This window comes from Stegodyphus dumicola, chromosome 3 (genome assembly GCF_044657685.1).
Source record: "Stegodyphus dumicola isolate Sdum_Otavi_A_Nest chromosome 3, ASM4465768v1".
Lineage (NCBI taxonomy): Eukaryota > Metazoa > Arthropoda > Arachnida > Araneae > Eresidae > Stegodyphus > Stegodyphus dumicola.
In genome coordinates, this window is record NC_140770.1 from 228,360,691 (window position 1) to 228,381,087 (window position 20,397).

Consider the following 20,397-nt stretch of genomic DNA (forward strand, 5'->3'; position numbering starts at 1 on the left):
AACTAAAGAGATATAGTCGAAGCTATCAATATTTCTAAGCAGTTGTTCCTAAATATCAATTAAGCTGGCGAAGCTATCAAGGACCTGAGATACGGCCAAGAGTAGTAATAGCTAAGAGATGAGTGTAGCCAAAAGGCGAACGCGCACTAGTCAGAAACTATATCTCTCTAACGAAGTCAGTGGAACTTCGACTTAAATACTGCTCTCACACATTTGCATTAACCGCGATTCTAAAAACACATTTTGGTAAGAAATTGTAAGCTGAAATTAGGAAAGTAGCTTTAACTACAGGAAAGTAGCTTTAACTAAAGATAGCTGTTAAAAACTGAGAAAGAATAAACCTTACACATGAACTGCCAAATTTTTTCTCTCAATTTATATTTATTTCTGGGTGTCTAGATTGGCATAGAGACTGGAAATTGGAATATAAATGGAATATAGATGGAATCTGCCATGAGCCCTAAATGGGGATCGACATTCAAGTATCCCTCACTGAAATATAAAATTCACATTGGCAATAAATAGTTAGTAAATATATTCTAAAATCATTAGAAAACACGGTAGTAGACAGGAGTTGGAAAAGATGTGCATAATATTATGATACACCGTGTTCTGAAAATGTTGAAATCTTGAAACTCACAAATATTTTACTCTTCTCACAAATAATACTCTCCAGCTCACTCATTTAACAACTACTACTCAGAAACTCAACAAAAGCTTGAGAAAGGTTTAAACAACAATGTGAAAACGTCACCATTGTTGCCAACCTAATTTAAGCTACCAAATTTCCGCTACTAAGACAATTCCCTAAATGGGGATCATGGCAGTTAATGGGTTGCGTTTCTTAGTGTTTATAACACTTTTGTTTTCATTTTATTTATTACCGATGCAAAAAGATATATATAGTAGAATAATTATTATTTATGTCTTTTGTACTTTTCAGTATGCTTCCATTTCCCCCTTCCACAAGGACATATACCAATAATAAGAATTCCAGAATTTCACTGTTATCTTACGAATGATTACTGCTTTCGTGAAGTCTTTTGTTTAAATTCATTATGCGAAGAGTTAAAAAAACAGATAAACTTACAAACAAATTCTAGAGAGAGCAGTGCAATTCTTTTTCATTTCTTTTCTCTGTGATCTGCAAAAATCGAATTTCACTAAAAAAAACGTAACTCGTGAGGAAGTCAGGGAATACAGTCTTATTATCCAATAAACTGATTTTGTTAAAGCAAAAAAAAAAAAGTCTATCAATCTCGAGAATAAATAATTTCTCACGGGAGATGGTTTGACTCCGTTAGGTATTCTCCAAAGATGCTAGAAAGTCAGTTTGAATGTTTATACTTCATCAGTTGTCCGTAATCAATAAGTACGCCATCTGTTTCTCGGTAAGTTGAAAAAAGTTGGCAAACTTAAGTTAAAATCCTCAGGGAATATCTTAAAGCCATTCCAAACAGTCCACAATGAAATTCTGAAAGAAAATGCGTAACCAAGAAACAAAACAGGGAGAGAAATTTAAAGTATTTGCCATAAATCAGAGCGAAACGTAAGCGTAAACAACCTGAGTTTCTGTTAGATTCCAAATAAAGAATTATAACAGCTGTGAATTCTTTCGAAACCTAATTTTTAAAATCATGTATAAAGTAATACGGTAATACATTGGGGGTACACTCAGACCCTTTTGGCCACGAAGTGGCCTCATGGTAAAAAAGAAAGAGTGATTTCTCCCACCTTCTTAGCGTGCCTTCGGGGTGTGGTGGTCCGCATACTGGGGCGGTCCAGGCGTCCGCGGTTCGATTCCCGGCGAAGGCTTTGTTAGTTTTTAATCTTTCCTGCTTCCAAAATGTACCTAATGTCTCTACACATGACATAAGTTATGATAAATTATTCATCGTATCAGTTTTATATCCTATTAACTTTCTTTTTAATCAATGTATTTTCAGACGAGATGTGCTTCTTCGAAAGCCGATACTATCCTATTGGCCACGTTCTTGATATCAAGCATCCAACAAACTGCGTTACTTGCACTTGCAAGACCCCTCCTGACTTCACATGTATACACAGCTCATGCCCTCCCCCTCCTAATAACGATTACACGAACTGCAGAGCTATTTACAAACCAAATTCATGTTGCCCTGACTACACGTGCGAAGAAAAAACAAGTAAGTGCTAAAATTACGTCTGTTATGCAAATCTTCGAATATGTGAAAAAATTATTATTTTAAAATATGAAATTGAGAGTAATTTTCGTGAATAAATTTAGTTTTAATAGCTGTTTTTAATATTAAATACTTGTTTCAAATTTCATGTTGAATATCAACTGGCCGCAATTAAGTTTTTGAACTAGTTCTCGAAATTATTCGCTTAGTACTCTCAAACCTTGTTTTTGTGTATTGTTTCTAAAGTATGTTTGAGTATCATACTGTTTACCAGCCAGCATGTATTGTGAATGAAAGCAATGATTGAAAAATAATTCTAAAAATAACTTGATATGATACGGACAATATTTGTAATAATACATGACTTAAGGAGGGTCTTATCTAATATGCTGTATGAGAAATGGGCTAACATAAACATTGGCGCTTAGTAGAATAAACGAAAAAGATAATCTGCTTTATATAAATATCATACTTATCTGTGGTTGCTATTCTGCACATATAAATTCCAAAACGGAGTATTTTAAACTTAACATTTAATATCAAGTATTCTGTTAAAAACTTTTAGTGCCATGTTTTATTATTATCTATTTTTTTACTATCCTTCACAGTTTTTCTGAAACTTTGCATCTTGCGTAATTCCAGTAATCAAATGAAACAGTAAAAATATGACTAAAAATGTGAGTTTAGAATTCAATGAGAAAAACGTTTCAATCACTATACAATATATCAGTTTGAACTGCCATATTCATGTACTACAGTCTACCTAATCTCAAACTCGTCTATTTTTTTAACATATAATAATTCTTAAGATTCATTATAAAATCTTTTGCTTAGAAATATAGCTAGTGTTCAAGATACACTGTTTCGTTAGTCACTTAACGACATAATTATGTTAAAGAAGTCCCAACTCTAAAAGAAATATCTTGTAAGCAATATCTAATATTCTTCTTATCTCTTTTAAGTTAGCATTTAGAGAATTAATTCATTTTCACTTGATTTCCTAAATTTTACCAAATATTTTTCCTTTATCTTTTTCCTTTTTCAAGATAAAGTATCTTGTACTGAATGTTCGTTCTTTGAAATATTTAAAATTCCTTCTTCATCTAATATGTCACTACATCTTTGACATATGGATTCTCTTTGTTCTGTTACCGTATCCTTCTTTGCCAAATTCCTAACTAAAAGCCTACTAAATTTATTGAACCACTTATTGAGATTTTTGTTAAGCTGAGAGCTTAGAAGTAATTAGAAACTGTATGGTTGTATACATTCCGGTTTGGATTTGGGTGTAGAGGCAGCTTGGCTATCTCTTTCTAATATATTGTTCGTATCGCAGGTAAGACTTGCCCGGATCCCATTTGCAAAGGGACTAACTGCTGGCTGGTTAAACAGGATGATGGGTGCCACATTTGTCGTTGCAAGTCCCGTTGCGTGCCTTGCCCTCCCATGTGCCAACCCGAGAACCCCGATAACGAGTGTTCCGGATGCATTTGTCAAATCAATAGCACCACCCTCTGTAAGCAGACATTTATATTCACTACCCCCTCATAATTCCCCTGAAGACATTGTTTTCTATCATGATTTCGGTTACTAATTTATTCTAAATTATTTTGAAAATGAGTACAATTCTTTTCCCAAAAGTCCCTTCTCTTTTAAAATATCTTTCATGACACAACGTGATGTTATTTTTCATGCTCAAAACGGTACATTATCTTCAGGGTCTGTAGCTTTCTTCTTGTTTCAATTGCATATATATTTTTTCCTTGACTTGAATATGTGATTTCATTCTTACCTTGATTTTAATTAGGTTTTTTGTACAATTTTTTTTTATAAAAACCTTTGTAAAATTATTTTGTAATAACATATCTTTAAATTATTGAACTAAATTCTCAGTGTTGATGAAAGGAATATTATTACATTCTGTAAGGTAAAAATTAAGTAAATTGCTTTTGTTTCAGAGTAATAGAGCTATAGTAATGAAAATACAATGTTATTTATGCTACAAAATTCAAAAAAATTATTAATAGTAATTTTTTAAATTAATGATAACTTAAAGAGAAATAAAAATCATAATTATAAGAAATGTTTCGTAATGTTTTCATGAGATGTCTTTGAAAGAGGAATACTGGAATTCTATCATAATTATTTTATATTATAGTTATAACTACTTGTAATTTAACCATGTATCTATTAATCACGCAATTTAAACATTACCATTATTTTCTATTAAAATGTTTTTTATAATTATATATAATACATGATATTTTATATTTTATTCTTTTTTTTTTTTTTTTTTTTTTTTTTTTTTTTTTTTTTTCCCAGTGGATTTCGAAAATGCGAAGAACACAGAAGTTAACGAAACTCAGCAAGAAAATTCTCTTCAACAACTTATACAAGAATGCAAAGTAAGAGTTCAGAGTATGAAACATAAAAATTTTATTAAATGTGAATAAAAGAAAGGAAAAGAAATATTCAATTTTGCACCAAAATCATTTTTCTAATAAATTTCATTATTTTCTGAGGGCATTTAAAGTTCTTTTCAATCTCATTTTATTTGAATAGCGCGTTATTCTCCAAACTTTTAATACGTCCTAAATATAACAAATTACACCATTTTTTGTACTTTAGAAAATGCAGTGTCCATCTGACGAGAGGTGCATGCTAGTGGAAGAGAAATGTGAAAATGAACCATGCTTACCAACTCCGAAATGTAAGTGTCCTTTTCCATTATATTTTATTCTTTCTTCAAATAATACGGAGTTAAACTATTTGTAATAATACTACTTACAGTCATATATTTTTATTCTTTAAGGATTAAGAATCGTCACTTTTAAATGACTATAAGACATAAGCTACAATTTTGAGAAAAGTGTCTTACTTATTTTTACAATAATTTTTTATTCTAAAGTTATTATGATCGTAAGCTATTGCATGTAAATCTAAGAAAACTTTTTATTTGTTCCAAAGATTCTGAAATTAATTTATTCAATAATTTCTATTGAAACATATTTAAAATAATTAAATAAATTTAATTTGCTTGCAACAATTTTGTATTTAAATATTAATAAATGATTACAAGGAAAATGTATTTAAATAAAGCTAAATTTAATTAAGCTATATTTAAATAAAGTTATATTTAAATAAAGTTATATTTAATTAAGCTATTTAAACAAAGCTATATTTAAATAAAGGTATATTTAATTAAGGTATGTTTAAATTATTGCAAGCAAAACATTCAGGATTTAAGAATATATATCAAAACTCACGAAACGTTCTGTACTAGCTTTAATCATCTTTTCGAGAACTGTTATGAGTAGGATAACTGATCAGTTTTTTGCCTGCTTTATTTCATGAAAATACAATTCAGGTTTCATCCATAGATATCATTAACTATTTATATTCACTTATCTCTGACCATACGTGTACGATGCCGAAAAATATTTTAATAATGGAAATTAATGAAATAGATGAGTAGTTTAAAAGAAATCATTTTGTATTAACGAAAACGATGAAATATGTTTTAGAAATTTAAATAATAAAATGAACGTTCTAATACAAAGGGGAGGCATACTGCACCAGACTTTCTGATATTAATCTGAATTAAACTAAGAAGACATTTACTCTTAGCGGCGAATAATTAACTGAAAAGCATGATAAGGAACGTAAATAAATGTTATAAGAAGCTTAAATTAATATTAAAGAGATCCCTGCCTAAGACTCCAAATATCTAATTGGACGTTGGTTGACGTATACTTTTCAATGAACTGCTTACGTAGAAAAGGATAAACATTAAACATTTCTATATTTACTTTTAGGTGAAAAAGTAGCATTCGGATGTGGCCAGCAGTCTTGCCCTGAAGGATGTGAAGAAATCGGTTCTTATGAAAGCAGCTGTCCTTTATGTTACTGCAAAGCGCAGAATGACGGTAAAATTTATTCTGATGCTAACACAAAAATCGTATGTGTATAAAATCAGTGCTAATAGTGTTGTGCAGTTAGCAACTGCTGATTCTAAATTGCAATAATATAAATAATTTTAAATATTTTTAAATTTTAAAAATTGCATTATGTTGTTATTACCAATCTTACTTGCTGCGCAATGGTCAGCACTAGCCCACGATGTTCTTCATGACAAGGAGTCAAATGCACCTGCCATTGGCAAGAATATTTAAAGGCGCGTTGAAAGACTAAAATCTTCAAAAATGCTGATTTGGGATTTTTGCATTTTCAAATACTCTACACATTTAGCTTTCTAAAAATACTATACTTTAATCTCTATGATAATTAGAACTGTAAAAAATATAATCTTAATTTATCATCGAACGCTTTGATCAATGAGGATTTTTACATGAATATGCGTTTTTCTCCGAATGTGATTTTTTATACTCGATGGATCTTTTCTCAGGAACAATGTCTCTCACAGGTATGTCAAATTTTTATGGCTTATTTATTAAGTTTCCTAATATTTACTGAAATAAGATTTTTGTGATAAACTTTAAAAAAAAAATTAGGACCTCTCTTTTTTGTGAGAAAAGTGCTAAATTTTACTGTATAATATAGTTAAATACAGCCTAATATAAAATTTTATAAATTATTCTAAAACTCAAACTGTTTCAAAAGCTTATTTCACTATAATCAGGTAGGTGTACTTTAATTAAAAAATTTCAAACGTCTGTCTAGAACAGATTTTGAGAAAAGGTACATCGAAAATGACCAATTTATCATTGTCAGTATAGGGGTTCCGACTCCAAGCACCATATAGGTGACAGCATGACTTAACTAATAACATGACTTAACCATATACATGACAACAAGACTAACAACTCACTTCCGCCCCCAATATTAAGTGAGAGCACTCCGGGGGGGCTGGTTTGAGGATCTCCCACACCATTTCCCTACCCTCAACTCCTCGAGAACACTTTCGGCTGTCCACATATTTGCCTCATGCCGCACAGACACTATACATTTACGAACATCCATTACTTCTCCGGGATTCAAACCCGATTATTTACAACACAACTAAAATAGTTTTTCGGTCGCTGATTTGGAATACATAATTTTAAGTCATAGTAGTGCACGCAATTCAGGGTGGATCAGCTGTTCAGAATGTAAATTGGAATGATTTTACATGGACATGCAGGGCCATTTTCAGAAGACTGCAGTTGAAATTCTTCCATAATCATCCAATTTGGAACACGAGTAAATAGATCTGTGCTACTGAATCCTTAAGTTTTCAATGCATTCGGTATTTCACACCTCTGCGAAATATTAGAATGATTTTACTTGCAGATGTTCATAGAATTCACTAATTCGTTGATTTATATCCTCTTCCGAGCGAGGTTCATAGTCCATGCTGACCAATTATATGGTGCTGGTTTTGCGGATGACATTCTTTGTAAGGTCACATTCAGAAACGCAATGATCTGGCTCCACTACCTTTCCTCATTCACAAAGTTCTGTAGTACTATGGCCGAGTCTCTGAAGATATGTCATTAAAGGTTCATGGCTTATCAGAATTTAAGTAGCAAGGGGCGAGGGACTGATCATTTCATCGATAAACTTTGGTATCAGTCTGAATGTTCGTCTGCCTATTTTTGCCAATGTCCAACTGCCTCGCCATTGTTTCATTAATAGTGACCACGATTTCGTTTTAAGGAAAGAGGTTGGCATTGGGCTTTCCGTAATCTTGGCTGTATCATCGGTAGTGACTTGGACGTGTCCTGTCCGAAGCTTTTGATTATGTCCGTGAGCGGTCTAAGACGCGCTCTGGTGGCCAGAGCGGCCAGCATATCTGGTCATCACAGCATATCAAATGCATTATGCACATACAGCACATTTGGTCATCACAGCATATCAAATGCACTATGTATATACAGTGAAATGACGATGGTGTGCATGTTGTTGGTTTCCTTGACTGTTATCGTAATTACTAGATCTTTGTTTGCATTTTATTAGCTCTGAAGCCATACTGTTGCTTGTTCATGAGGCCTTTTACTCTTAGGAATTGATAAATTTATTGGAGGACTGTGTGTTCTATTACTTTACCTAGTGATGGGAGCAAACCACATAGCTCGACAACATGGAGTTACAGTATGGAGTGCTGTTTTATTTGATAGCCATACTCCTTTGATTGTCATTCCTGACATCCTCGCAGCACGGCGGTACGTCAACAAGATTCTCCATCCCGAAATATTACCCTTCCTTTCGGGAACCCTTCGGCTTATATTTCAACAAGATAATGCTAAAGCCTTTCTTCTGATTGTTTTCGTGACTCTCCAACACTTCCTTAGCAGGTGAGATAACCACTGGAGAGAGATCTCGAAATTAGAGATTAATTTGGGCTCTGATCACCAGGCATTTCCAACCGCCATTAGATAGCTTTGATTTAAATCTCTGATTGGAACGTGCATGGAAGGCAATCTTGCAGGAGGATATCCATCAACTATATGAGTCAAGCTCAAACCTTACATTGCTTACACTTAACACTGATATTACTTAACATCATTCGAGTATTATTGAAAATTGAATCTTACTTTTAGGGATTTATCGTATTTTGGAATAAATGTTTATTCTTTTCTTTGTTATGGATGATTGCCTCTTGACTCTTCTTCACACTCTTTTTAAAATTCATTTCAATAGTTTGAACTTCTGATAGCTCAAGATCTGCCGCTTGATTAATGTCGAACAAATTTTGGTATTTTATTTGTAATCTGTTGTTTTCATTTTTATATATGTTTCTAGAATTTTTAAATAATTAACTTAATCTTTTGTATCAGTTTCTAATTGGAAACTCACATTCAGTAGTCAAAACCTTAAAGGGTGTTGGAATCCCAAAATCTTCAAAACATTGTGATTTCGGATTTTTGCATTTTCAAATTCTCTACACTTTTTATCTTTCTAAAAATACCATTCTTTAATCTCTATGAAAATTAGAAATGTAAGAAAATCTAATTTTAATTTGTCATCTACTGCTTTGATCAATGAGGATTTTTACATAAAAACGTGTTTTTCTCCAAACGTGATTTTTTTATACTCGATGTACCTTTTATACTCAGGAACTACTGCTCACAGGTATCTAAAATTTTTATGGCTTATTTATTAGGTTTCCTAATATTTACTGAAATGAGCTTTTTGTAATAATTTTCCCCATGTGTAACGTGTATACGAGCCAGTTTCCCTTAGAAAGTCCTCCACGAAGACATCCCTCTCCTTAGGCAGATAGCCTTCAAGGCTTTGCAATAATTAGACACACACACACACTTTTTGTAATAAAATTAGAAAAAAAAAATTTAAATTTTTTTGTATGAGAAAAGTGCTAAATTTTACTATGCCTAGCAAAATATTCTGTAATTCACTCTAAAATTCAAAATGCTTCAAAAGCTCATTTCAGTATAATCAGATAAGTATGCTTTAATTACAGAAAACAATTCAAGCTTGTATCCACAGCAGATGTTGAGAAAGGTACATCGAAAATGACCAATTTAACACTGCCGATATAGGGATTTCTGATACCCCTTAATTTATTTACTAATTCACAATCTGCCATTGTATGGCATAACTTTTAATATATATTTTTCGATGAATGTTCCGCTTTAAGCACTTATGTATTTAATATCGTCAAGAAGTGGCTTAGTTATGAAAATATTTTAGTATGTAGAATTTATATGTATAGTTAAGTAATAGATGTATGTTTCAATGCAGTTAGATATTTATATAAAATAGTGCACACAAAGCAACATCTAGTACATTTACAAATAAACAACTTAAGAATGTAAAAAATATGAGGAAACAAAAGCAAAATACAAAACAATTGCTGCCATACTTTTGAAATTTTGTTTCCTAATTTGGCCGCACTTACTACAGCGCAAAATGTCAATATAAACAACACTTTCAGATTACTTCCCTGTTTGATTTATTTATAGAGTCTCAATCTTTTTGGAAGCATACAACATAGACTCTCCATAGAAGACGAAGTAGCGAATACTCGCTATGTCTTTGAAGAATAACTACTGCTGAAGAAGGTTTTAAATAACCTTTTATTTTAACTAAAATGAACAGATGCTCGCAACTGGGGCTCGCAGTTCACCACCACTTGTGGCTAACGCAAATTTAACAGAAAATAAAAATGTAACGAATTTCTACTAAATTTAAAGGGCTAACGACTGGCTCGTTAAGTTAACTAAACCGCTTAAATCGGCTACACACAGCAAAGCCAAGATTAGATATAGTAGTATTAACTGAAAGGTGTGTAACACCGACTAGACAGCTAAATTCAAACACTCAGAATAAACTCGGAACTAAATCCGCTACTACTCTTTTCGAACTCTTGAAACGCAGCTTAAATATTGCTTCTGAAACACGTTTAGATTACCATACTACGTCATTGAAAATTTACATTCCAACAGGAAACTGAAATCAGGAGTAAAAGGAAAGTAAAACTAAAAATAATTGGTCAGAGTAAAATAAGATCTTTACATATTTTGATCTTAATTTTTGTTCATTTCTACTGACCATGACTTGAAACCAAGTTTCAATTTAAAATGTTAATCTGATCAATTTTAACTCTCCTTCCTTGATGAAATACAAGTAGATAATTTGACAATTTTCTATACTTCATTTACATTTTTGTAAAGATATTGCTTTGAACAAAGAACTTCTGTTTAATTTAAGAATTGTTTTGTTCTCTGCTGTGTTCTGCCTCCAAGTTATTTGCCATGTTTATTTGCCCCTTTATTACATTATGTTAAAATGCTCATCTGAATTTTGCTTTAGAAAAAACTGCAGTTTATCTGATAACATGCCATTATTTTAATTTTTTCGTTATCTTATTTTCTATTCTTTTTAGTAATTAGAGCATCATACATATGTAATTATTACTTAAATAATCGTTAATTACTACAAATAATGCGGAAGGATATTTGATGAACCACTGAAAATTGTGCCAACTTGATTTTGTGTCACTTTAATTCATACTAATAGTTGAACCTTTATATTTTCATTTCCCGCTATTTCTTGTATTTTATCACATGCAAGTGCCTTAATCGCCCCACACGATGTATACAGCTATGCACATACACTTTACACATAAAACAGTTCCGTCGTTTATATAAAATAGTGTACTTCATAATAAATTTCATTATTTTCCAAGTACAAAAGATATATTCAGAGAAAAGTATTGTTATTTCTAATTAAATTTGATTAAGAGTTTCCTTCGAAATCTCTGTTACTTAAATTAATAATTTTTCATAGCTTCACAGTACAAACTCACGTGCCGCGTACAGTCTTGTGAAGAGAACTGCGTATTGACCGGCAGAGACGAAGGAGGCTGTCCGATCTGCAAATGTCCTCAGGGCAATCTTGGTAAGCTTTATTACATATTCATGTTTATCAAATAATTTAACTATGCCTATATACTTGAAATGGATAGCCAAATGTGTAAAATTTAATAACTGACTTGTTTTTTAATGATTAAAAAATTAATAGGTCATATTGTTGGAGTCATTAATGTCATCAGTGTCATGTAAGGTTTGATAGTCAGCAGCCCTACGCAGATTTTCTTAATCGTTGACATGTGTATATTGATTCATTTTATAGGCTAATCTGATGTGATCAACGCGTATCTACCATCGTATTGTATCGGCTTTACAATTTGAAAACCTATGAGAAATTTTCCGAGGTTTTTCTCTTACAGTTATATAAGCAGAGACTTCGTAACATGTATCGATAATCCTTTTATTCTCAAACGATTTAAAATCAAAAGATTTTCTTAATTTCACAGGACATATAATTTTACAATAAAATTTTTACATCTTTAAGAACACTTACTCTTGATATCAACGAAGTTCGTTAATTGGATTAGACCTCTTAAGAGAAAAGAAATAGCAAGTCAGAATTTCATATCCCTATTCATAGTTTAATATCAATATAAATCTTTCGAATTTAATTGCAGTTTTTTAAAAATCAGACTTCTTAAATGGGAAGTGTATATTTCACTGTTTTCCACAATTGTCCTTGAGGTACGTATGTTTCTTAACACGGAACTGTTTTTGCTTACAGAAGAACGTGCATGCGCCAATTCTCCATGCAGAGGATACAACTGCACAATGGCAGTGAATTCCTTGGGTTGTGCTGAGTGCCGATGCCAGTTATCCTGCAAACCTAAAGAGTGTCCAGCTGGCTGTGACATGGATCTTGACGTACCGGAAAACAGTGGCTTAGAATGTGGATGTCAATGCAAAAACTCGTCAACAGGTTGGTCCTTTAGAATACTTAATTTTCGGATCTCCTGAATCTCAAAAGGAACCTACAACACAAAAAAATGTATTTTCTGGGTGGTATAGTAATATCATTTTCTAGATGGAAAGATTAAAACTCATGTTCCTTAAAAAGACATGTAATGTAGGACATAATACATAAAAGGAGGTTAATTATTGGAATAATTTATATTTCGAAATAAAGGGTAAATATCTAGTTTAATAGTTAACTTAGCAGGATCATTTTTCAGGAATAATATTCGTTTCTATATATTGCACTTCAAACTTATATCAGTAGACTATTGATTATTGATTTCACGACATTTGATATCTATATTAAGGGTGAATTATTCCATTGGTTATTGAATTAAATTAATTTTGCAAGCATTCACCATTTTGTAGAAATTTAATATTCAAACTATGCAATTAATTCCATGAAATTCTCAGTTATAAGGTTTTTGAAAACAATAATGATAATCAATCAGTCGGTGGAAACGCAGATAGATTTCTGAGTTTTTGAATGTTTTCCAAAATGCTTTAAGAGATATTGTGAAATTTAATAACCGTTGTATGCAAAATTCGTTGATAAGTTAGTGTACTCGACATCCGTTAAAAATAATATTAAATTTCATTTTAAAATTCTAGTTCTAATTTACGATTATAGTTATGATTTTGGAATTTGTTAATAATCGAGAAATATTCCAGTGGTTAAATTGAATAATTAAAAAAAAATTCTGTATATATAAAACGTGCGACATTTTCCCTATATAAAAAAATCTTTCATTATAACCATACAGATTTAATTACTATCAAATTTACTAGTAATTACTCAGACAGTTTGCTATTTAACTGTATAGGGTCTGATCGATACTTGCATTGAGGCTTGAAGAGAAATTTTGGTAGCCAAAGCAAGTTCGACTGAAATAGCGGTGCTTCATACATTAGAGAGATAATGCGGGTGATAAGACAGATTATAACTTCATGCAGCATTATTGTAATAATCTATAGTAATGTAGGTATTACAGCACAGTGCTGTTAAATTATTACATATAGTGGACAGTCTAAGCAAATTGTTAATATCTCCGCTCTTTTTTAAACTTGAATATATAATTTACAAGTGCTAACTTTCTTTATTTTCATAGATGAAATACACTTAAATTACGTAAGCGATATATGGTTTAGAAATTTAAGTGTATAATATGTATATTTTATTTTGGGGGATTTTCATTTTAAGAGCTTAAAAATTAATCAGTCTAAATACATTACTTTTATTACTCCAATATAATCTTGGATAATTTGTCAATTAGCTTCATCCTGAAGATACTGATAATTTATAAATTTTCAGAAAAATAAGACATTTTGTAGAATTAGATCATCAATGTAGTAATGAGTATTGAAAACAATATTAAGTTATAAACTGTAAACAGGGTAATTAATCGATTACAGCTATTAATCGATTAATCGATTGTTTAATCGATTACAGCAAATTACGCAAGAGCTTTGGAAGAAATGTTTTCGTGGAGAAATTTTCGAAGGAAATTGTCTGGTACTGGCATCTCAAATGGAGAATACCATATCCTATGTAGTCGGCCTATTCGCCGGGAATAGAACTCGGTTTTCGTTCAATGTTTTTAAATTCTTTGCCATTGGTATATTATAAAACGAATAATTACTGTTCGTATATTTAATTCATTCGTAGATGTAATCTAGTAGAAATAATCGAAGTAGAAACCAAATTGCTGTGAAATACCTTTTTAACTGATTTAAATTCTTGCGTTAGCCAATTAATTTCAAATATTAAATAAGAGGAAAAATGCTGTGATTTTAATGTTTGCTATTGCTTATAATTTAGTATTGTTGACAATTATTTTTCCCACGTAGCTTCCTGTAACTTAAAAATTGATATTTTGTGTTTAAATTACGTGCAGAAACTCGATAAAATTTTAAACTTCGTCGCACGAGATACTAAAGGAAATATATATTGATTTATTTCCCTTATTTAGAAAAGTGACATTCTCATTTATTAGTTAACATTTCCCGGAATTTTAAGATTAGAGCAATTGAGGCATGTATTCATTATTAAAAATGTATACTTCGTATTTTGAGGGGTCAAAAATCAAAATGAATAGTTATTAAGTTGTTGCGATTTTCTTCTTAAAATTCTACTTATTTCAAAACTTACTAGCTTCCAAAAAAAGACACTTTGAAATGTATATTGGAAATATAACTAATGTTCACTTTATAGATAAACAAAATTATGCATAAATTTCATGGAAAATTTTATACTTGTGTATTTCGCAATTTTAGTATCTAACCCGAAAACGTAGTTATTTATATAAACATTTGCTCTATTTTTATCCCTATGCGTGAAAATTCCGATACTGCAGTTCTCTGACAGAAGGAAAATCAAATGGATAAATAAATATGCACGTAATTCAGATTTAAATTTACGCAATCATCTTCAACAGCTCAATTAATTATTTTCTGTTACTCCTTCTTATGTAAAATATAGAAATACCTTAATTATACTAATCTGTTATAATAAGAGTGAACTTTTGTTAATATGTACGATACACATTCAAACAAATTGCGATGCCTTTTCTAATCAAGAAAGGTAACACTAATTTCATACAAATCTGGATCAAAATCTTCATTCCATTTGCAAAAGCACTTATTAGCCCAAAATGCCCTTTTGAGTTTTTAAACTCGGAATTGTATTTTGCGTGGAATCACTGTAAAGAGATGTATCACTTTTCAAATTGTGGCCACCAAATATTATCGCCGTGTATTATATTTAAAGAAATTAAATAATGAAGAACATACATGAATGCATGTATGTTTCTCGCATGGTAAAAGAAACAACGATACCTAGAGCCATCAAATTTTAAACCACGTAGTCCTCCAATCGGCACCTGGAAGCCCAAATCCTGAATTCCGAATTTGTTTTATTATCTATTTCAGATTTTTTAGACTTTAACGAATTTTTAATTAATAAACTCAACGATTCCAAAGCAAGAAGTGGCAATACACTGTGGGGAATATTTTTTTTTAACTCCAGCCCCCGAGACTGTCCATTGGAAATTCTAAAGATAGGCTATTTTGAAATATTTTTAGTCTAAAGGGACGTTAACTCAAATGCTTTGGAAACGTTTGTGTATATGTAAATACAAAAAACGTCCATTTGGGCGAAATATCTAATCTGAAAGCTTTCAGATGTCTTATTTTATTTTAACACTTATATTATATTTTGCTTTTTAACGCTTATAGTATATTATATAAAACAAAACACTTATAGTATATTTTATTTTAACTTACATTTTAACTAAACGTTCTTCCTGTAATTTTTTCAGCAATGGAATACATCCGGTCTAAAGCTATACCAGAAAAATGCGCTCCAGTATCCTGCCAAGGACTTAATTGTACAATAGGCGATGATGCATCTGGATGCCCATTTTGCATTTGCAAATCTCCTTGTCCAGCTCTTGAGTGCCAAGAAGGATGCCAAGTGGAAAAAGAGGTTGCCGAAGTTGGCCGATGTCCGCGGTGCGTGTGTAAACTTTCACGATCAGAAAGGGGTAAGTCTGGCCTATTGATTAAAATTTTATAGCTTTTGTTATGTTTGTTGTGTTAAAACTTGCATGCTATCATTAAACTTTATCTTTGCACTAAGTCTATCCTTCAACAAATTATGAATGCTCAACTTTCCTTGAAAATATTAAATCTTTATGCTCGTACTAACTACTTACTCATTCTCAACATTTGTAAATTAAGGAAAGTTAAGATATTTTTGTTCCAGGTAAATTTAATTTGAAGTAGGTGATAATACAAATGCTCATAATCTTTATTTCGTTAAAAGAATTAGCGCTTGTTAAAATTCCAGTAAAAAGCTTTTATAATTAGAGTGTTTTGTAATTGTTTCAAAATCATCAAAATAATAATAGAAATTCATAATAAACCGATAGGGACTCCCAAGTGTAAGTCGACGATTAACATCTGAAGCTACAGTATATTATTTATTGTGGAACAATTTGGTGGAAATATGCCACTAAACTTCTGGTTTAACTTTTATAATTATTCTGCTATATTGCTATAACACATAGCATTTATGACGACAGTCACTTAGATTCTAATTACATGGACAGTGTTTTTCCCAGACGCATTTGATAAAGCATATGCATTCCCATTTTTAAGGTAAACATCTTTCGCTGTGTGACATACTTTTAATTTTTAAATTCAAGCAATACTAGATTCAATCATACTCTAGATTTAATTTTAACTTTATATAACTACACATTTTCTCTTGTACTGATACTTCTAACAAATCTCAGGCTAGAATACAGTAGGAAAACTTTTATGCCATTTCTAAGCGAGGGCGGGGAACTATAAAAATTTAAAAGACTGATATGCTATAACAGTTTAAATGTACTCAAACTACCGGAAACACATTTCTAAAATTTTACATCGAGGAGAATAATATATGAATCAATATTTCAGACTATTACATATTTAATCTTTCTCATATATTAATATAATCAACATCATAATTGTTAACAGATTCAATGTTAAAAAGGAAGCATAAATTCAGGCACAGTGTATTAAAATACAATGTTTAAAACGGTAAAAGCCAGAGCATATATTGACTTGCATTATATTGCATACATTGATTACAACGACCATTGAAGTGTTCAGAGCTGAAGGTGGCAAAAAATCAAAACCACACACGCCATACATACATATCTATATACACATACTCTAATACTCTAAACAGATGTGCAGAAGCGGAGAAGAGCATCAGACTTAAGGTTATGATACAAATAACAACAAGGGAAGACGCATTCCCTGGTCTATCTTTAATTTTACTTATTGGGTCTTCAATAAATAATTTATTGTATTATACAAAATATTTATTATAACTTTATAACACTTAAATTAAAGTATTGTAAACTTCGTATCATTGACATAAACAAGCACGCATTTCATATCATAGAACTAGGCTTGAAATAGCATATTCAGATCCCTTTTATTTCAGATTTAATTAAAATTTGATTTATTTTCGGTGTGTATTCACCGCACAATTTGACAAACGTAACAGTCATTCATAATTTATCAATATGAGTATAGTGATCAATTAGAAAAATGGTCAAACTTAACAATGATTGCATTACCTTGTGTTAAAAAGTTTATTAACTTGCCAATACAACATAATTGAAGCGTTTGCACGTCGGTGGTTGTGTGAACAAGTGCCTTAAGTGTGAGAACGTATGCACTACATATCTTGACATAAATATGCGTTACATCAGTAGTAAACTTAAAACGACGTATAACAATAAATTCCCTTCTTGAACAATTTTAAATTTCATAGTGCAAACTGAATTATTACAGCTTCAAACATTGTCCTTCTGGTAGATAACGCTGTAAAAGAATGTCCCCCACCGACGTGCCTGGGTTACAATTGCAGCGTCATAACGGGAGAGGACGGCTGCCAAAAGTGCCTTTGTGAATCTCCATGCGAAGAAAACCCGCAGTGTCCTTCCCACTGCGAACTGGAGAAAACTGTTCCCGAAGGGAGATGCAGGGGATGCGTTTGTTCCTATGGCGAAAATTCTGGTAAGTGATTCCTAAAACAGGCAGATAAGTTTAAATTGTCAATCACTTGTGCGATGATTTATACTTAACCCTTTGTAAGGTGGCCACAAATTCTTTAGCTATACGCAGGTTAATTTACACCATTAGTGTACTTGGAAATACTAGATAATTTAATGATTAATCTCAAGCATCGCTTTACTTACTTGAATATTTCATGTTTTAGTCAACTACATTCATATACTGAGCGAATGCATGATAAGCCTAAGAAGTAAGAGGAGATTTCTATACTCTGTAACTACAGCTGCACTCTGAAAAATAAATAAGTATTCATAGTTTCTGTAAAGTTATACAAGACTTCAAATATCTTCTGTTGAGAAACAGCCTTAAGTGACTGAATGCACACCATAAGTTCAAATTAGTGTATGTTGAGTGGCTTAAAGTAGGTGACAAAATTTATAAGCTAGCCATATGGCATTAACCACGGAAATAATTTCATGATTGTAAAAATTCAGTAATTTTAAATCAAAATGTTATTGATTATTTCCTTGGAGTTTAAATATAGGGGATCTAAAATGCGGGAAAGAAAAATTTGAACCGGCCTTAAATTGTGAGCCCAAATACGATGTATTATTTCTTTTATCTCTTACGTTGTTTATTCTTTGTTTTCAAACGATTTCAAAAACATCACATTAAATATTTTAAAGTTGAAAACATTCGCAATTTTTTTCCGTTATTAGAAAACCAAACGAGTTGTCACCAACTCAAAAATACAGCCGTTTTTCGTGAATTTTATAATTCAGCGAATTCTAAGTTTCAGCATGCTCACTGCTGGGTGTTTTAATATAGCATGTTAAACCTTTAGATTTCTATATTTTAAATTAAGCCCATCTCATCTTTCACCGAGCCAACATTTATCGAGACGAATGAATTGAAATTTATTTACTGAGCAGTACGGAAGTTAAGAAATTTTTAAGTACACTTACTGTAAAATCTCAGAAATCAGAACTTGCAGCACCTCAAAAATGTAGCACGAATCATGTTCATTGCGATAACCGGTTGCTTACTATTATAATGTTTGCATGCTTTATAAAGGGTTAAGTGATAAAAATATTTAATAATGTGCATATAATGATTCAGTTGCTCAGAAATGAATGAGGTTAATTGAATTAATAATAAGGCTCAGACGCTAATAAGGAGATTATATTTATTTCACACTAAACAAATGATTGGTGGCTACTTTAGTATACTCTGATGCTTAATTAAAAACTCTTTAAGGAATCAATATGTTAAGCGATTAACTTTATAAATTCATTAACCTTATTCTGACTAACTCTTACCTTACTAAAAAAAACTAACTTGTCTTTGAGTAATTATGTATTTATTTATAAACGCATAAAAAATAAGCATGTGTGTAATTTGTTTCATTTGTGAATTTTAATAGCATTCAAATTTAATTATATTTGTTATATTCAATAAATAAATCTTCTGTTTCGTGGAAAAATTTTTAAATTAAATGCTTCTCATGTACCTTATTTTCCTAGATTATATTTTGTGATAATTAAAATTTTACTTCTGTTACATCTCGAATGATTTGCGGTAACTCGAATGATTTGCGATAAAAGAGGATATTATTTTATTAGCTTAAATAAGAACTTTATTTAAAAGATTCATCCACATTTCTTGTTAAAAATTTAAAATTCAAAGTTTTTTTCAGCTAACAAAAATATTTAAAACTTTTTAACTTTTTTAAAAGTTTGAAGTTGCGTAGATTGGCTTCAGAGACTGAAGCCAAGCTTATAACGTTGCGCGCCTCTAACTTGCACGCAACCAAGAGGTGACTGTGAAAACTTGTATAAAAGATAGAGCCTTGTGAAGGGTTTAAGTCCCTTTTTATTCAACGTAATAAATTACAATTGCGTGCTCTTGACGCTCACAGACTGTGCCAACTTGGCAGTCAAATAAAAATAATAACCTGAAAAGAAAGTAAAGACAAGATTCTAACTACGAGGCTCTCTAAAATAACTAAATCACCGCGTTTTACAATACTGCTTCTAATTCAGCAGACTTGAAGCTCACTGGAACGATTACCACTACTTCCCGCCAAGCACATAGGCCGCAACGCGGGGTTCTTCAATTCTCGCTAACTACCTCCGCGCTCGTGCAGTAAGAATATCACACACCGAACTCGTTTCCTTCTATTTAAAGGCCCACCAGCGGCCGAGCGGTAAAGTCGCTGAACACTGGTAGTTCGGTCCGAGGTTCGAATCCCGCGAACGGGCTGGCTGCATGGGCGTTTTCGTGGTTTTCCCCATGTGTAACGTGTATACGAGCCAGTTTCCCTTAGAAAGCCCTCCACGAAGGCATCCCTCCCTTTAGGCAGATAGCCCTCGTGTGCT

The 20,397-nt window shown here is 31.7% G+C and overlaps 1 protein-coding gene across 6 annotated transcripts in view; it reads left to right on the forward strand.

Annotated features, from left to right (window-relative positions):
* Positions 1-20,397, forward strand: part of LOC118180825 (uncharacterized) — a 200,430-nt gene that overhangs the window by 142,162 nt on the left and 37,871 nt on the right. For 4 of the 6 annotated variants that reach the window (XM_035349880.2, XM_035349881.2, XM_035349886.2 and 1 more), the window contains 9 exons: positions 1,947-2,165; positions 3,499-3,678; positions 4,485-4,567; positions 4,791-4,872; positions 5,978-6,088; positions 11,412-11,522; positions 12,219-12,413; positions 15,766-15,990; positions 17,822-18,022. In XM_035349880.2, the coding sequence (XP_035205771.2) occupies positions 1,947-2,165; positions 3,499-3,678; positions 4,485-4,567; positions 4,791-4,872; positions 5,978-6,088; positions 11,412-11,522; positions 12,219-12,413; positions 15,766-15,990; positions 17,822-18,022 (1,407 nt within the window). The remainder of the gene's footprint in view (positions 1-1,946; positions 2,166-3,498; positions 3,679-4,484; positions 4,568-4,790; positions 4,873-5,977; positions 6,089-11,411; positions 11,523-12,218; positions 12,414-15,765; positions 15,991-17,821; positions 18,023-20,397) is intronic. The other 2 variants (XM_035349883.2, XM_035349882.2) reach the window with 2 other exon arrangements.